Genomic DNA, 17,812 nt, shown 5'->3' on the forward strand with positions numbered 1-17,812 from the left:
CACTCTTGACCTGACTATCAACATCGGCCCCTCTGTTGTTTCCCCGACTCAGACTGCAAGGAATCTGAGTGTGACCCTAGATAACAACCTGTCCTTCACTGCAAACATCGCTGCTACAACCCGCTGCTGCAGATACACGCTCTACAACATTACATTACATTTAGCTGACGCTTTTATCCAAAGCGACTTACAATAAGTACATTCGACCAAGAAGACACAACCTTGAAGAAAACAGAATCATATAAGTACATCAGGTTTCATCGAGCCAAACATTTCAAGTGCTACTCAACTGGCTATAGATAAGCCAGTCCTTTATTAGTATATAAGTGCTCTGTTAGCAGTTATTTGTTAGTAATTCTATCGCTCGAAGTGGAGTCGAAAGAGATGAGTTTTCAGGAAGATACGTCCCCAGCTGACCCAGAAAGCGACCCAGCTTCTGGTCCAGGCTTTCGTCACCTCACGCCTAGACTACTGCAGCTCCCTCCTGGCTGGTCTCCCTGCATGTGCCATCCGACCTCTGCAGCTCATCCAGAATGCAGCGGCTCGTCTGGTCTTCAACCTTCCTAAATTTTCCCACACCACTCCGCTCCTCCGCTCCCTTCATTGGCTTCCAGTAACTGCTAGAATTCACTTCAAGACACTGGTACTTGCGTACCATGCTGCGAATGGATCTGGCCCTTCCTACATCCAGGACATGGTTAAACTGTACACCCCAGCGCGTGCTCGCTGCACCCTCGCTGCGAGGGGGACCCAAGTTCCTATCAGCAAAAACACGTGGGTTTGCTATCCTGGCTCCAAAATGGTGGAATGAGCTCCCATTGACATCAGGACAGCAGAAAGCTTACACACCTTCCGGCACAGACTGAAAACTCATCTCTTTCGACTCCACTTCGAGCGTTAGAACTATTAACAAAGCACTTATATACTAATAAAGGACTGGCTTATCTATAGCCAGTTGAGTAGCACTTGAAATACTTGGCTCTATGAAACCTGATGTACTTATATGTTTCTGTTTTCTTCAAGGTTGTGTCTTCCTGGTCGAATGTACTTATTGTAAGTCGCTTTGGATAAAAGCGTCAGCTAAATGTAATGTAATGTAATGTGAATGCAGTGCTCGCTCCCGCTCTCTCTGCTGGTAACGTGGTGTAGGACATTTACATCCCTCTCTGTGTTCGGCGTGTAGGAGCATTGCTCTACTCTTTACGTTCAGCAGGTAGCTAGTGGAGGCTGTGTTCTTGCACCCGCTCCCGGTTACACTGCATCTGGAATTCGTTATCAACTCAACCAGTGAAGGCAGTGTTCTCGCCCCCGCTCCTGGTAGGCGTGTTGCTTGATTCTAGCAGGAGCCGCCTGGCTAGGCTGTCCTGTTAAACTTCCTTGTTTAACCCAGCTAGGTGCAGGCCTGTCCATCTGCTGCACAGACTCTGCTGTGGGACGCCTTGGCGTCTCCCCAACAGGAAGGACCTCTTGTCTCAGTTGGAGGGTCGGATGTGGCACCCCGACCCCTGCTACCTCCAGCTGTGGGTCGGGCCACTGGAGGGCCCGACCCACTGCTGAGCGACTGCATAGAGTCTGTCAGGAAGACTATTCTCAAAAGCCAGGGCACCATCTACTCATAGGCAGTACGAAAACAGGTGGAAACTGTTTTGTTTTTTTGACTGGTGCCAAGGGCGAAATGAGGACCCAGTATATTGCTTGGTGCCTACGACCCTTGAGTTCCTGCAGTCCCTCCTGGACAACGGCCGGTGTCCCGCTACAGTCAGGGTGTATGTGGCTGCTATATCAGCTCAACACACAAGGGCTGACAACAGCACAGTGGGAGCCATAGGTTGGTATCCCTCTTTTTAAGGGGGAGCTCTGAGGCTTCGCCCCCCCGAATAGCCCAAGGGCCCCTACATGGGACCTGCCCTTGGTGCTGGATGCCCTATGCTCGCCTCCTGTTGAACCTTTGTTACAGGCAGAACTGGAGTGGCTCTCAGCTAAGACTGCTTTCCTTCTTGCCATCACCTCAGCAAAGCGTGTAAGCGAGCTTCAGGCCTTGTCCGTGAGCAGCTCGTGTCTGAAGTGGAACTCAGATGGCTCAGGTGTCACCTTATGGCCGAACACAGCGTTCCTCCCTAAGGTGCAAGGACATATGTGCTGCGGCCACATGGGCATCCCAGAGCACATTCGCCAGATACTACAGGGTGAATGTTGCCGCCCCTCACCCGCTGGGTGTGGTTCTCCTGCAGAGTCAGCCTAGGCCATCCTTATAGCAGGGGGAGTATTCAGACTTCCTCGTGACTCTGTTGGTATAGGTCATCCAGTGCTAAAGCACCGCCTCTGGCGGTCAGTAAGGATGAAATAGAACGATAGTTACTAATGTAACTACGGTTCTATGAATACTGGATGACCGCCAGAGTTTCTTGGTCACTCGGAATCTCTTGTTTCCGCGAGAAGATTCCATAGGACTGAACTCGTTGACAACACCGGAACTTATGCCTTCCGGGGTCATACGAGGTCACACGTGACTTTGTTGATATAAATATTCGACCTACGCGCTAGCTGCCAGAGCATGTGAGAAAGCGAGAAGCATGGCTGCAAGTGGGTGTGAAACTGCCGCTGCGCCTCGGCTTGTTGACAAAAAAGAAGCCAGAAGCGAAAAACAAAAAAGTTGTTTGAGATGATGCTTAATTTTATTTAATACGAATTCTTGACATTTATAGTTCTCATTGTTTAAAAGTTTGTGTTATGGTTATGGTGTGAAATAAAGCACAATAATTACATTTAAGACTGTTTCCCTTTTTTAAGAAAAGTATCGAAAAAGAATCGGAATCGCAATTCTTGACTTGGTGTCGGTATCGAAATCAAAATGCTGGTATCGTGACAACACTAATCTGGACAGACATTGGGTAAACCGTTTTAATTGGCGGTTAAAATATATGAGATTTGAAAAATAAGAGGTTGGGTGATTTTTAAACAATTCTCAAACATACCATACGTTTTCTCCACTATTGTTACTTTTATTCTGGGTTTATACTGAAACATATTTACAAGCTTTAATGTTAATCTTTATTCTTCTCAGTCCTGTATTCACCTTCTTGAATACATTGCACAAATAGACATTTTTATTTCTACAGATATACCTTCTGATGAGTCCTTACCCAGCGTGCGTCCAGCCGCCCCCCAGGCCCCCCCCTGTCTGGAGCTTCCTGGGTGGTGGTTGGTGGCATAGCCCTGGAGGGGGTGGGGGGTGCCATAGGTTTGCCGATGGAGTAGCTCTGAGTCTGGGTGGGATGACCTGGAGCCTCCATACACAAAGCTGAGGAACACATGGTATCATTTTACAAGCCTTTACTTAAAACATGTCTGCTGTCTTATACTCGATCAACTCTGTGACTGGGTTTACAGTTTCCTGCTCCGTTCACCTGTTGAAAACATCCACACTCCACAATGTCTTTTAACAATGACGAATACAAGATTAGGCAGCATCTTTACCTCTAGCATCTGTAGAATGTGCGCATCTTTTTTTTTTTTTTTTAAACCTGTAGCAATTAGCCGAAGTCTGTTACTAAATAGAGTACTAAAACGAATATAAAATGTGTGACAGAAATGTTTAATGACATGAGTAGTGATATGCTTTTTCCCACAAAAGGATCAATTAACTCAAAAGTAAAACTGCCGCTGAGCAGGCCCAGCTCCAGGATGAAATGGCTGTTAAAAAATCCGAGGGGGCGATTTTTTTTTCACTATAACGAAAAATACTGTTAATGTAATGACGCACACCAAGCTTTTTTCCTTCTCACTGCTCTACAATCTCTTCGCTTCTTTATTTGTATTCCGGATTGACCCCTCTCGTTCTGTTCTTTTCCTCTGATCTTTAATAACAGATTCAGATGGCTGCACTTTGGTTAACAGACTAACATTGATTTCCTCAATTTATAAATGGACAGGCTCTGTAATTATACCATAACCTTTTCTCCTCTATCCCTTAACTCGTCTTCCTATACAGATTTACTTACCTCTAGTCAGGTCAGGATTAAAGAAACATTAATCTGGTTGATTTTTTATTTTCAGGATTGAATGTTCAAATCAAGGCTTAAAACCTGGCATTTCATAAGAAAGTGACTAATATATAAACCAAATGTAATATTGGATCAAACACTACACCAAATGGACAGACACAGATTAAAAATAAAGTTCCCTGGTTTGTCTCTAGAGTCTAACTGCCATGAGAAAATCAAATCAATGTTCCAAAATCCGTCACTAGATGTCGCTCATTGTACCAATATGGTTTATATAATACATAACATATTATTATTATAGTAAAAGGGCTCGCTTTGGCAAAAACCTGATCCATACTGGCAGCCCTAAATAATAACAAGTAACCATCATGTGTGGTGCTATCTGTAGTTGTCTGTCTTATTTTTTGTTGATGTCATATTGTTTTCACCAGGGCCGGCCCTTGGCATAGGCAGTATAGGCGAATGCTAAGGGCTAAGGGCATCAACCCATCGGGGGCGCAGAAAATTGGGGAGGAAAATTACATCATGTATTTTTTAGCTGCCCGGATTATAACAGACAAAGACTGAAAACTGCACTGGAACAACATAACATCAAGGACATGGATTTCAAGTCAATATACGAAAGTAAATCAAGAAATGAAGTAAACAAGCTGCTCTGAGGACAAGGATTTAATATAAACATTTAATAAATCAACAGTAGGTGGCGATATATGCTCCAAGTGGAAGCGATTCGCCATTAAAGAAAATAGAAGAAGAAGAAGAAGAAGAAGAAGAAGAAGAAGAAGAAGAAGAAGAAGAAGAAGAAGAAGAAGAAGAAGAAGAAATACGCTAACGCTACAAACAGGCACAACACTGTTACTCTGTTTTTACTGACATGTAACATTTGATTTCACCTTGCTCTATTTTTTTTAACGCACGTTCAAAAATGGGAACATTTTCTGGAGTTTCAACCGGGTACCGGCCACCGAAAACGGGGACTCTGCCCGGAAAGCGGGGACATTTTGGTCCCCCATCCGACTGTTTACAGCTAGCACACACGCTAACATAAGACTACAAGCTCACTTGGGGTTGAGGCTTGTTTACACGTTGCTTGACTGCCTGCCCACATATCTGATGTGTATTGGGGAAAATAATTATTTAAAGTTATTTAATAATTGTGACATTTATTGTACTTTTTGATGGATGAATGATGCTCAAAGTGAGGGGGCAAATAATACAACTGAGGGGGCAATGCCCCCTTTTGCCTCCTCGTGGCGCCGGGCCCGCCGCTGAGGCACCAGATAGTGAATCTTGCGCATGGGAATGATCCAAGTCCAGACAAGAATATCCTTTCGTGCATTTATTTCCATCTGAAGTATATCTGTACATTGTAACAAAATACAATGTACAGATATATTCCCTGAGCCTCTCTTAAGGCCTCCTTGAGACATGAAACATCTGCCTACTGGCAGAGGTGTGGACTTGAGTCACATGACTTGGACTCGAGTCAGACTCGAGTCATCAATTTGATGACTTTGGACTCGACTTGACAAAATCACAAAACACTTGCGACTCGACTTGAACACCAATGACTCGGGACTTGACTTGGACTTGAGCCTTCTGACTTGAGGTGACTTGATACTTTAATTCAGGGGTCTCCAACACGTCGATCGCGAGCTACCGGAAGAAGAGCCGACTCCCGTCGGGGAGAGCCGAATATTCAGCTGCTCCTACTCTTGAGATGGGTGAGTCCTGATTCATCCGGATCATTAACCCGGATCCTGGGAGTGACGAGTTTCCCTTCTCCTTTGAGTCCTACACCTGGTGTGACGTACACATTAAAACTATAAATTGCCTCACTCGCTATTCTCCTTATAACATGTAAAATCACATTACAACGTACCCCAGTCCATCTGCCTAGCCTTTAGCCAGTAGGATAGCTGCCAGAAGTTATCGTTTGGCTCAGGGGAAGCGGATCAGTGAAACTTCCTGCAGACTCAGATTTGCAAATCCTGACTGACTGAATCAAGGGAACTTCCCTCACTGTGCAAAACATAGCAGAGTCATGCAGACTCAGAGCCGTAACCGTAGCAGATCCAGAGATCCAGACTCATCATGCACGAGTCAACAGCAGACTCAGATTCGGTGAGCGGACTGAATGAGTGGATTACTCCACACAGCGTGAAACAGCAAACGGTTTCGGACTCATCATGGTTTTCAGACTCAGTGAGTGTCAGCTGTTTGTGATAACGTACGCATACTGTGCACAGATAATTTGACGACTTCACCCAGTAAAGTGTAAGAACCCAAATACTGCAATAAACAAGCATTAAGACACGAACGTTGTTAGATCATGTTTGTGTAGCGGAGGTTAATGTAACGTTAGTTCAATATGCTCGTGAAATGCAAATCTCAAGTGACAAATTCAAAATTACAAATACACAAACAGTGGACTGCCGCGCTTACTAGAAGCTCTAAAATTAGAATGTATTTGAAGTTGGAGACTATGGGCTCCTGTTTCACTGGTAGGATTTGTACAAAGAAAAAAAAAACATGCCACATGACTCCGATTCTTTCTGCCCTGCACTGGCTCCCTGTCCATCTCAGAACCCAATTTAAGGTCCTAGTTTTTACATATAGAGCTGTCCATGGTCAAGCCCCAGCCTACATTAATGACCTGATCCACCCCAGCACAACCCGGGCCCTGAGGTCCTCTGAGCAAGGCCTCCTAAGGGTGCCCCTAACCAGGCCAAAAAGGTGACCGTGCCTTTGAGGCGGTGACCCCAAGGCTTTGGAACAAACTCCCCCAGATAATAAAAACCTCTGCCTCAATAGAGATTTTTAAGTGGCAGTTAAAGACCCACCTCTTCCGACAGGCCTTTGGGTCGCCGGAGGAGGTGAGTTAGTAGCTGTCTTTTATTGGTGTTTTATCCTATGTATTACCTGCTGTTGTTTTAAGCCTTTTATTCTACATTTTATAGTTGTACTGTGAATTGTGTACTGTACTGTAAATCACTTTGTACATCCGTGTTGAGAAGGGTGCTATATAAATAAAGTTTTACTTACTTACTTTACGCTCTTGGTGATGCTGACTCATATGACTCAAATGATAACTCGTATGATCCGGATCTCTTCAATGACTAACTCAGAAGACCTTGGGTGTTTCTCAATGTCGAGGACGCTTCCTTGGTAGGACATGTCTTCCGAGTCACTTCCTTAAGAAGCTAGGCAAGAATCCTTACTGGTATTTGGAAAACGAAGAGTGGAACAGGCGAGCAAGTGTCCGTCATATGAGAGGCCCCGCCTTACATTTTCCGCCACAGATTTGGGGAAATTGGTCCGTGTGCAAAACATTGTGGGGATTTTAAGACCGCGGAGGATACACATGTGCAGCCTCTACATTTCTCCAAATGAAGTACGCCGGGCTCAGTAGAATTCCAAGGAGCTTGGACATTGAAACAGTCCTTCGGCAGGACTCGATGACATAGCATCCTTGAAATAGTGGCTCTGGAGCATCCTTCCTTGACATTGAGAAACACCCCTTGAGTCCGTAAAAGGATCCCGATTTGCCATCTCTATCCTACTCTTGATGAGAATCCATGCAGGGAGGGGCGGGACTTTATTTTGCTGGGCCACCCTGCGGCCAATCATATGCGAGGATCATACCATTATGTGAAAGAAGGGTGGGGGGCAGACGCTCCAAAGACAGCAGGTGTAGTGGTACAGGCCAGCTACACAGAGCGACGGGGAGACGGGGGAGCCAGATTTAAATGCAAGCGCGTCGGAAAAAGTCAAGAAATTAGCGAAAACCGAAAAAAGAAGCAGCATCTGGCTGCATTTCAATGATATTGGAGAAAGCAAAGCTGAGTGCAGGATTTGAAAAATGAAAATAACCTTCAGAGCAGGGTTTTCCTTTTGGTAACCACTCAGGATTTATTGTCAGAGGTGGGAGAAGTTCAGATCTTGTACTTGAGTAAATACTTGGTTACAATAAAAAGTCCTGCATTCAAAATGTTACAAAAGTATTATCATCAAAATATAGTTAAAGTACCACCTGCAGAGGGACCTAGATGCAGGTGTTCTCTTCCCCAGAGCCCGCCTCGCTGCACATTACCCCTTGCATAAAGATAGATTTTAGGTCCCTTACAACATGTTGTACACAGTGGAAATAAACATTCTGGTCACCTCAACATCAGGGATCTTATACACTAAACTCCTTCTGAATCAAACCGTCATGGTAGCCTTACCTTACTGACCCCTCTTCAAATAGAAAAAAACACGTTACTTGACCAGCAGAGAGAAAATTGATTATTAAATTATTAATGTGACTAATAAAGAGCAGTTTGATTATTAAGTATTATTTTGTTGATGGGTGTCATTACATTTGGTGAAAAGCACATAAGGACTTATTTAAGACTCGGTTTTCAAAATGTAGGACTTAGACTTGACATGAACTTGCCCATCCTGACTTGAGACTTACTTGTGACTTGAGTCCAAAGACTTGAGACTTACTTTTGACTTGCAAAACAATGACTTGGTCCCACCCCTGCCTACTGGTGTGCTCTCCAGTACAGGTTAGCTCTGAGTGTTAGCGATGCTAATGTAAATATATTACGTCCCAAACAGTCGGGCATTGTTTCTGATAGTAACGTTTCTGATGCTGTGAGTCCACATTTCAGATATGACGTCATATCGGACGCAAATCTGGATCAGCTCCGTTGTACCTACGTTTTTAGAGATTTGGTACGGAGGAAAAGAGAGAGGGTTTTATTTTCTGACGCTGTGTGAGTTCCCTGACACACCGGGGACACATATTTATATATAAAAGACATCAAAAAGTGAATTTTGCATGATAGGTCTCCTTTAAAAGTATTAACAGTTGCAGCGGACCAGCAGGATTCTGGGAGTTTGTTCCAGATTGTCGGGGCATAAAAACTAAACGCTGCTTCTCCATGTTTAGTTCTGACTCTTGTAACAGAGAGCAGACCCGTCCCAGAAGACCTGAGACTCCTGGATGGTTCATACTTCTGCAGGAGATCGTTAATATCATTTGGTCCTTAACTATTCAGTGCTTTAAAAACTAGCAATAGTACTTTAAAATCAATTCTTTGACAGACTGGAAGCCAGTGTAAAGACTTCAGAACTGGACTGATGTGATCCAGTCTTTTAGTGTTTGTGAGGACTCGCACAGCGGCGTTCTGAATCAGCTGCAGCTTTCTAATGGATTTTTTAGAGAGACCTGTGAAGGAAGCATTACAGTAGTCGAGTCTACTGAAGGTAAAAGCATGGACAAGCTTTTCTAAATCCTGCTCTGACATGTTCTTTAGGTGATAGTATGCAGACTTAATAACTGTTGTAATGTGACTGTTAACATTCAGGTCTGGATCCATCACAACACCTAGATTTCTAGCCTTATGAGTTGTTTTGAAGTCTGCCGACCTGTTGTAATCGGAGACTATGTTGTAATAGTCTCCTGGTGAAATTTTTATATAAATTTGGGTGTCATCTGCATAAGTTAGGTCGTTGTTTTTCATTATTTGAGCCAGTGGTAGCATATAGATATTAAAAAGCAGAGGTCCTAAGATGGAACCTTGAGGAACCCTGCTTGTTTGTTTTTTTATTCTCTGTCAAAGCGTCTTTGAGTTTCCTGAAAAGCACTATACAAGTCTCATGTATTATTATTATGTCATATTTGTCAACGCTGATGTGTAGTTGCCTATTGAGACAAAGTTGTTCTTTAAATAGGATTCAAACCAATTTAGAACTGTTTCCGAAAGTCCCACCCAGTTTTCCAGTCGGTCTAGTAATATGCTGTGGTCAACAGTGTCAAACGCAGCACTGAGATCTAATAATACTAACACTGAAGTTCTGCCACTGTCTGTGTTTAAGTGGAAGTCATTGAAGACCTTAACAATTGAAGTCTCAGTGCTGTGGTTTGGTCTAAAGCTTGACTGGAACACATCGAAACCGTCAGTTAAAAACATGAAATGACTCAACTGTTGAAAAACAACTTTTTCAATCACTTTGCCTAAATATGGGAGGTTTGATATGGGCCTGTAATTATTCATCACGGATGCGTCTGGATTATGCTTTTTTAAGAGCGGTTTAATGACTGCAGTTTTCAGGGCCTGTGGAAATACACCTGAGTGGAGAGACTTGTTTACTATATGAAGTAGATCTGAGGCCATGCAAGGCAAAACATCTTTGAAAAATTCTGTAGGTATAATATCGAGGCTGCAGCAGGAAGATTTCAGATGTTGTATAATGTCTTCCAGATCTTTAGCATTTATCAGATGGAATTGTGTCATGATGTCTGAATTGATGTTAAGTGGACACAGAGACAACACATTTGCTGTTCCTGATGCAGAGGCACTGACTGCTTGTCTAATTGTCTGAATTTTGTCAGTGAAGAAGGCAAAATCATTGCACGCCCTGGTGGATAGAAATTCAGAGGCTACTGACACTGGGGGGTTAGTTAGTCTGTCGACGGTAGCAAACAAGGCACGTGCGTTGTTTTTATTTTTGGTAATGATGTCAGAAAAGAAAGACTGTTGTGCCTTTTTTATTTCCTGATTATAGATGCAGAGTCTCTCTTTATATATTTCCAAGTGAACTTGGAGATTAGTTTTTCTCCACCTGCGTTCAGCTTTCCTACACTCTGTTTTTGTTGTTCTCACGGTCATGGCCTTTCTCCGTGGAGATATTTTCTTGCCAGATTTATTTATTTTAATGGGAGCAATGGTATCTCATTTACTGAGAAGTTAGCATGGGCAAGTGAGGGAGTAAAAATCTGAACAAACATTTCCTCTGCATTGTCAGATAAATAACATCTTAGTTACCTCTTTCTCAACATTTGTATGGACGGAAATAGAGCTCTCAAAGAAAACACAGAAATGGTTGGAGACAAGCTTAGAGATGTTCAGACCCTTTGAGATCATTAAGTCCAGAGTGTGCCCCTTATTGTGTGTCGGACTCGTCACATGCTGAGTCAGTCCATAGCTATCAAGAACACAAAACAGTTCTTTAGCCCCTCTGTCCTGGGGGTTGTCAACATGGATGTTAAAATAACCAACAATGGCTAGACGGTCAAAGTCAATGCACACTATAGACAGCAATTTGGTAAAATCATAAAAGCTTGCACAGTATTTGGGTGGTCTATAGATATTTAGGAACAGAGCTCGAGAGGAGCATTTCAGCTGAAGGGCCACATATTCAAAAGAAGCAAAGTTTCCAAACGCAGTCTGTTTGCATTGAAATAAATCATTAAACAAAATAGCAACTCCACCCCCTTTCTTCTGCAGTCTTGATTGACTCATACAACTAAAGTTGGGAGGGGTCTAACCAAGTTTCAGTTAAAAACATAAAATGCAGATTGTGCTTGGTGATAAAATCATTGATTAAAAACGTTTTACATGCTAAAGAACTGACATTTAATAAAACCAGTTTAAGTGTGTTCGATATACTATCACTCTGATTGTTTGTGATAAACCGTGGAGTACGTGGAATTATTGTTACATTTGATAAATTGTCAAATTCACATGACGCATTCTCGCGAAAGCCAATCAGTGTTGGGATTCCCTCTGACGTCCTGCTGTTGATCAGTTGTAAAGATGGAAGAGATGATCGTTGTGGCTGTGAGTGGGTTCCCGGAGATTTACGATACAATGTCGTATATCCAGTGCTTGAATTGGGCCGGTACTCACCAGTACGCAGTACCGGGACTTCTGATTTTTACCCATCTGCGTACCCAGCAGGGCCATATCCAGGATTTCCTAAATACCAAGGTCCAAATATGTTAGGGGGGTTCAGGGCATACCCCCCGAGATTTTGGGGATTTTCATGATCTAGTTAGGTGCTTTTTAAGTCCTGTGGGGGGTCACACATTGGATAATATATTGATTTCAAACCATGTCAGTGGGCTGACAATGTCACCATCAATTATGTTTGAAAGTGTAATGCATAAGAATCAGTTGATTGTAACGATCTGGACATGCAGAAGAGGCTAAAATGATCACAACATTCACTTTCCATGTCTCTCTCCTTTCCATAACCTGCAGCCTCTCTTCCATCTTCTTGAGTCTCTCTGTCTTCTTCCTGTTCTTTACTCTCTCTGTCCTCTACTCTTTCTCTTTGTTCTATCTCTCCCTCGTTGTTTTTGCTCCTCCTCACTTGTCGCTCCTGCTAGTGAATTAAAAGCAATTCAGCCATTTCATTCATTTCACTTGTTTGTTTGCATTATTTTTTTTATTTAAATCTGTTTTGTAAGAGAGCAAAGATGTAAGCAAAAAGTGTTTTATACAATTGTATGTTATGACATAACTGCAATAGATGTATGTTGTTTTAAAACCATGCCTATTGTTATAGATAGATAGATAGATAGATAGATAGATAGATAGATAGAAAGATAGATAGATAGATAGATAGATAGATAGAAAGATAGATAGATAGATAGATAGATAGATAGATAGATAGATAGATAGATAGATAGATAGATAGATAGATAGATAGATAGATAGATAGATAGATAGATAGATAGAAAGATAGATAGATAGATAGATAGATAGATAGATAGATAGATAGATAGATAGATAGATAGATAGATAGATAGATAGATAGATAGATAGATAGATAGATAGATAGATAGATAGGGTTATTAAGCCTACATTCTTTTATGTGACTGTACCTGCAGTCCATCGTCAGTAAATGGAAGTACTACAAAGAACCCAGTTTAGTGCAATTATTTCACATGTTTTGTTATATACACAGCTCGAAAAAAAATACCGAGGTCCGGACCTCTGTGACCTCAATGGTGGATACGGCCATGGTACCCAGTGCTTGAATTGGAATAAACAACATACGACTCCCTCTATCCCAGCGTTTCTCAAAGTATGGGGCGCAGATGGGTAAAAATCAGAAGTCCCGGTACTGCGTACCGGTGAGTACCGGCCCAATTCAAGCACTGTGCGTACCGTTACTTCTTACGGCGTACAGGCACCTCATGACGCATCTAGGTACGCTGCTCATATTTGTTGTGTTTATGCTTAGTTGCAACTCCCACCCAGTAGGAGGCTCTGTAGACTGCGCTATCGCCTGCTCTAGTCTATACTAGAGCAGGCACGTGAGAGAAGGAAAGCAGAAAAGACATAACGTTGTCCTCCCTGGCAGCATTGATTCCCTCTCTCCTTTCCTGCTGAAAGATGCATGCGCCTCACTTTGAGCATAATTCATCCATCAAAAAGTACAATAAGTCACAATTATTAAATAACTTTGAATAATTATTTTTCCCAACACACGTTACTATGTTTAGATCAGATATGTGGGCAGGCAGTCAAGCAACGTGTAAAAAAGCCTCAGCCCCAAGTGAGCTTGTAGTCTTAATTAATGTTAGTGTGTGTGCTTAGCTGTAAACACAGTCGAATGGGTGACCAAAACGTCCCCGTTTTCCGGGCAAAGTCCCCGTTTTCGGTGGCCGGTACCCGGTTGAAACTAGGAAAAGGGTTCGGGACTTTTCCCGCTGGGCCGCTGCCGTTAGTGGGCTGCTGCCTTCGGTGGGCTGCTGGCTCTGGCATAGGTGGGCCGTGGATTTTCACAGCGCCGCTGCGCCGGTATTGCATCCGCCGCCGCAAAGACCCGCCGCAGCGCGCTGTGAAAGTCCACCACCGCTGCGAGTCTCTGGCTGTAACAGTCCACTACCGCCCGCGAGGACCCAGGTTCGATTCCGGCCACTAGGTCGCTAGGCCACCAGTGGGGCGCGCCCCACACTTTGAGAAACGCTGGGATAGAGGGAGTCGTATGTCGTACAGATTGTAAAGACCTTTGAGCCAAATTCTTGCTGATTTATGGTGCATTTCCACTACACGGCCTCGCTCAGTCTCACTCGGTATGGCTAGGCCTCGTTAGGACTGGCTCACTTTATGGCGCATTGCCATTACAGTTTAGGAACTGGGGTAGTATCTAACGCAGTGTAGGCGGAGCCGTGACGTCATCTACAATGAGAACCCCAGAAAAACAACACAGCCTTTAGCTGTTAGCCCTCAAACTCACAGCTCCTCATATCTGTTCAGAAACTAGACAAAAGTTAAACAAGTACAAACCACAGACTGCCTGTGTCGTGGCGAATACAGTCGCTGGTTTATTTATGTCTGTATAGGCCGTTGTTGTGAGTGTGGACGGTCGGAGCATATACAACGTTAGCTTAGCCAAGCTCCATTTAGAAAACACGCATTTTAAAAAGGTTTTCCGCCTGCCGTCTGTCTGCAGACTTGTCAAAGCATTAATTCATGGTGTTTACTAACTGGTATCAGTATGTTGTTACTTCGGCATCATTTTGAAACGTGTATTACAATTAAATCACGGTCAAATATGTTCATCTTGTTGTAGTTGTAGGCCCCTTGCCAGCGATTCTCTCTCTAGTTTAGCATACTCAGCCCGACTCAGCCTGGTTGTTGGCCCGGAAATAACCTTGATTTTATGGGGCCAGAAAACTGGGAAATAGTACCTGCTAGCCGGAACTACGCTAAGTGGAAACGCAACCAAAAACGGGCCCCGCAAGGCTCGGCACGGCACGCTTAAAGCGAGCTCCCCGCTGTAGTGGAAATGCGCCATTTGAGTACTGGCACCTTTTTTATTCCAATTCAAGCACATCGTATATCTACCGGGACCCCAACAAAAAGGAGCTGGCTTGGAGGAGAATAAGAACCCAGACACGACGGCGTTTGTTGCTACGTTTGTAGAACTTCCACAGAAGGTACACAACAGCAATAGTTGTTATATCCTCCATAGTCAAGGACAGAAATAACCAAAACGATCTTGCATGGAAGTGTAAACAACCTCAACGGCGCAGCGCGGCGACGGTATGCCTGTTTTGAATGACGCGATAAAACAAACTGCAAGCCGCGGTGAAACTTGAGCGATTGGAGCGATGCGAATATTCGCATCGCGTCCGGTGTGAACGCAGCATTAGTGTATCCACTTTCCTGCCCAATCACGGTTGAGTTATGTCAAATGTATCATTTTTCAACTGTCCAACTGTCTATCAAATGTCCCAACTGCCATCTCACCTCTGGCTGCTGTGTAGGATGGATGTCAGCGGAGGAGAGTCTAACTCTAGGTAAGTTATACAGAAACAAAACGTTTTTAACAAAGTGAGCAGATATATTGTCATAATGTGAGCAAGCTAGGGGTCTAAATAAATATTTTTAACTTAAATAAATATGTTTTGCCAATGTTGAACAGCTAACTATTGTTTGAGTTTAGCTGCCTGGATGACAATTATTTTCCTTTAGGCCGTTCTTCTTCTTTTTTATTATATTTCAACTTAATGTAGCTTGCACTCTTTTCTGTGACCATCATTCTTCAATCGGCATTATATTGATAGCATTAGCAGCTATATGTTTAATGCTATCTAGCTACTTTGGCTAGGTTTCATTGTTCGGCCAGATGTGGCGGGAAAGTGCGAGTGAGAAGACCGTCTATATATACAGTCTATGGTTGATATACAGTCTCTTACAGTGCAATAAGTAAGTAGCACTAAAGTTATTTATTAGTAGTAAGTGTACACTACAGTTTACCTGTTTCTACTGTAAAATACTCACTGACAACAGCGGAGAGATGTTTTAAATACAAATAAAAAATATAAAGAAATACCCAGTCTCCAGGAGAAAACGCCACTGGAGGCTGAGCAGAATATCCCCTGTGCTTCTCTAGAAGTTGTCTTTATGGGTGAAGTTAATTAACCTAAAATTACCATACTGCTTATAACTTATATAAGGTGTGTATTAATGGCTTTAACTAGAAGATGATAGATGATGGCATTTAATTGAATCTGGCATAATATGATTAGTCAACATCAGGATGAATTTGTCTTTTTCTTATAATTACAGGAAGCGGGAATGAGCAGCAAGAATCTGTTAAGGTCCTAGCAATTTCATTTAAGAATGGAAAGGAAATTAAAAGAAAAATCTACAGTGTCCAAAGCACAAACCATCTCCTGGAAGTAACAGGTGCATTTGGATTTGTCCTTGATAGGATTTTAAAACACAACACAGACTTCCAAGAGTTTATAGATATTGATAGAAGTGAGAACATAAGTAACTTTGACAGATTCCAAGTGCACTTTTCTGAAGCACTGGATCTTCAGCCTGTCCTAAGAGAAGTCTGTCAAACTCAGGTATACATTTACCATGCTTGTTAAATTGTGTTTCAGCAAATCACACAGGCCAGAACTATACTTTGTGCTGTGCTTGCTCTTATTGTTTTGTTCAGCCTACACAAGAACCAGTTCTTCTGAATGGCCTTAGTGATCTAAAATTCCAGAAGTATTTGATAAACTGCAAACTAATAGCATTCTTACCGAGAAGACCAGGCTCAAACTTGTCAAAGTTTGCATCTCTGACTACTTGGTAGAGAGGCATGGGTTGTAAGTATATGAATATGAAATGTCTTTATATACAGATGTAGCACTCTAGAAAGGACTCCAGCCAACAGCTTCCTGCCAAAGACCCAAGGGATCCCGGTGGCTGGGAATGTTAAGCCCTCCCACTATTTTCCAAGAGGGCGTTGCCAGATTTTCAATTTCAGGATTTAACCATGAGATGGCGCTTCATTCACAAATACAGAAAGACAAGTTTCATGGACTTTCAGTACTTCAGTTGTGTTTTGAAGAGCATTTGAACACATATTTGTTATGGTTTTCACAGGCTACTACAGTATAACGAAAAAACATCAATATTTTAGATCAAATAAGGTATAACTAATCTTGTAATTCAATAATATATAGTCTTTATATATTAAATAATCATAATAATAATGTAAATGTTAACACTTCTTTATTTGTTATGCTCATACTTTTACCTTTACAATCATTTGCTTTAATATGCAGTATATCTTTTGTAATATTTGTTTTGGTGTTTGCTTCCTCCTGCTCCCTTTCGGACTCATACTGTATGATTTATTATTATTATTAATATGAAGATATTATTAAGATCAGTAAGATGTTTAGACTTTATTGATTGAACATTTTTGTGTAGAGTTCTCTGCTGTCCCACGGTAATTGAGAAGGCTCACATTCCAACAATAGGTGCTTTCACACCGTCTACAGTTTGATTTGTATAGAGGGAGCTCTGTGGCTGAATGGCCGGCAATTAGGTGAGGCGCATTTATCATTAGGTGATCAGAGCTGCCTGCCTGCCGTCAGATTTCATTTTTAAGATCCTAAAATAAATACAAATATATCTTTTTTCTAATATTGTTGTGGTCACGTCACTTTGTTTAAAATCCAAGGGTGTAACTTTGGTTTGAGAAGTGGGGGGGGGGGGACACGAAACAGGGGGTCCTCCACAATTTAAACATTTTTCCGATTTAATTTAAATTAAGTTAAAAAAGTTAGATAACCACTGGCCTAGTCAATGCTTTAGGGCAGTGGTCACCAATCACAGTCGAGTGTGGTGCGGTTAGATCGTGCACCATAAAAAAAAAGTAACAAAATAAAAAAAAAAAAAAATTAAATAATGATTTTTGTTTTTTAGTTTTTAAATGAAAGCCTATCATCCACCACCCTGTTAGCAGGTGCCACTTGATTTATGTGTCTTTGAGACATTCCCTGTCGCTCCCGAAAATAATAGACTGACTTAAACTACAACAAAATGAACATATTTTACCATGATTTAATTGTAATACACGTTTCAAAATGATGCCGGAATAAGTACATACTGATACCGGTTAGTAAAAAACATGAATTAATGCTTGACAAGTCTGCAGACAGACGGCAGGCGAAAAACCTTTTAAAATGCGTGTTTTCTGAATGGAGATCGGATCGATCAGGCTAAACT

The 17,812-nt window shown here is 42.3% G+C and overlaps 1 protein-coding gene across 1 annotated transcript in view; it reads right to left on the minus strand.

The window, feature by feature from the left end:
* Nucleotides 1-17,812, minus strand: part of LOC117443697 (proline-rich protein 12-like) — a 57,690-nt gene that overhangs the window by 34,152 nt on the left and 5,726 nt on the right. The window contains exon 2 of the mRNA XM_034079602.1: nt 3,144-3,301. Coding sequence (XP_033935493.1) covers nt 3,144-3,301 — 158 coding nt within the window. The remainder of the gene's footprint in view (nt 1-3,143; nt 3,302-17,812) is intronic.

The sequence above is a fragment of the Pseudochaenichthys georgianus genome, unplaced genomic scaffold, assembly GCF_902827115.2.
Source record: "Pseudochaenichthys georgianus unplaced genomic scaffold, fPseGeo1.2 scaffold_661_arrow_ctg1, whole genome shotgun sequence".
NCBI lineage: Eukaryota > Metazoa > Chordata > Actinopteri > Perciformes > Channichthyidae > Pseudochaenichthys > Pseudochaenichthys georgianus.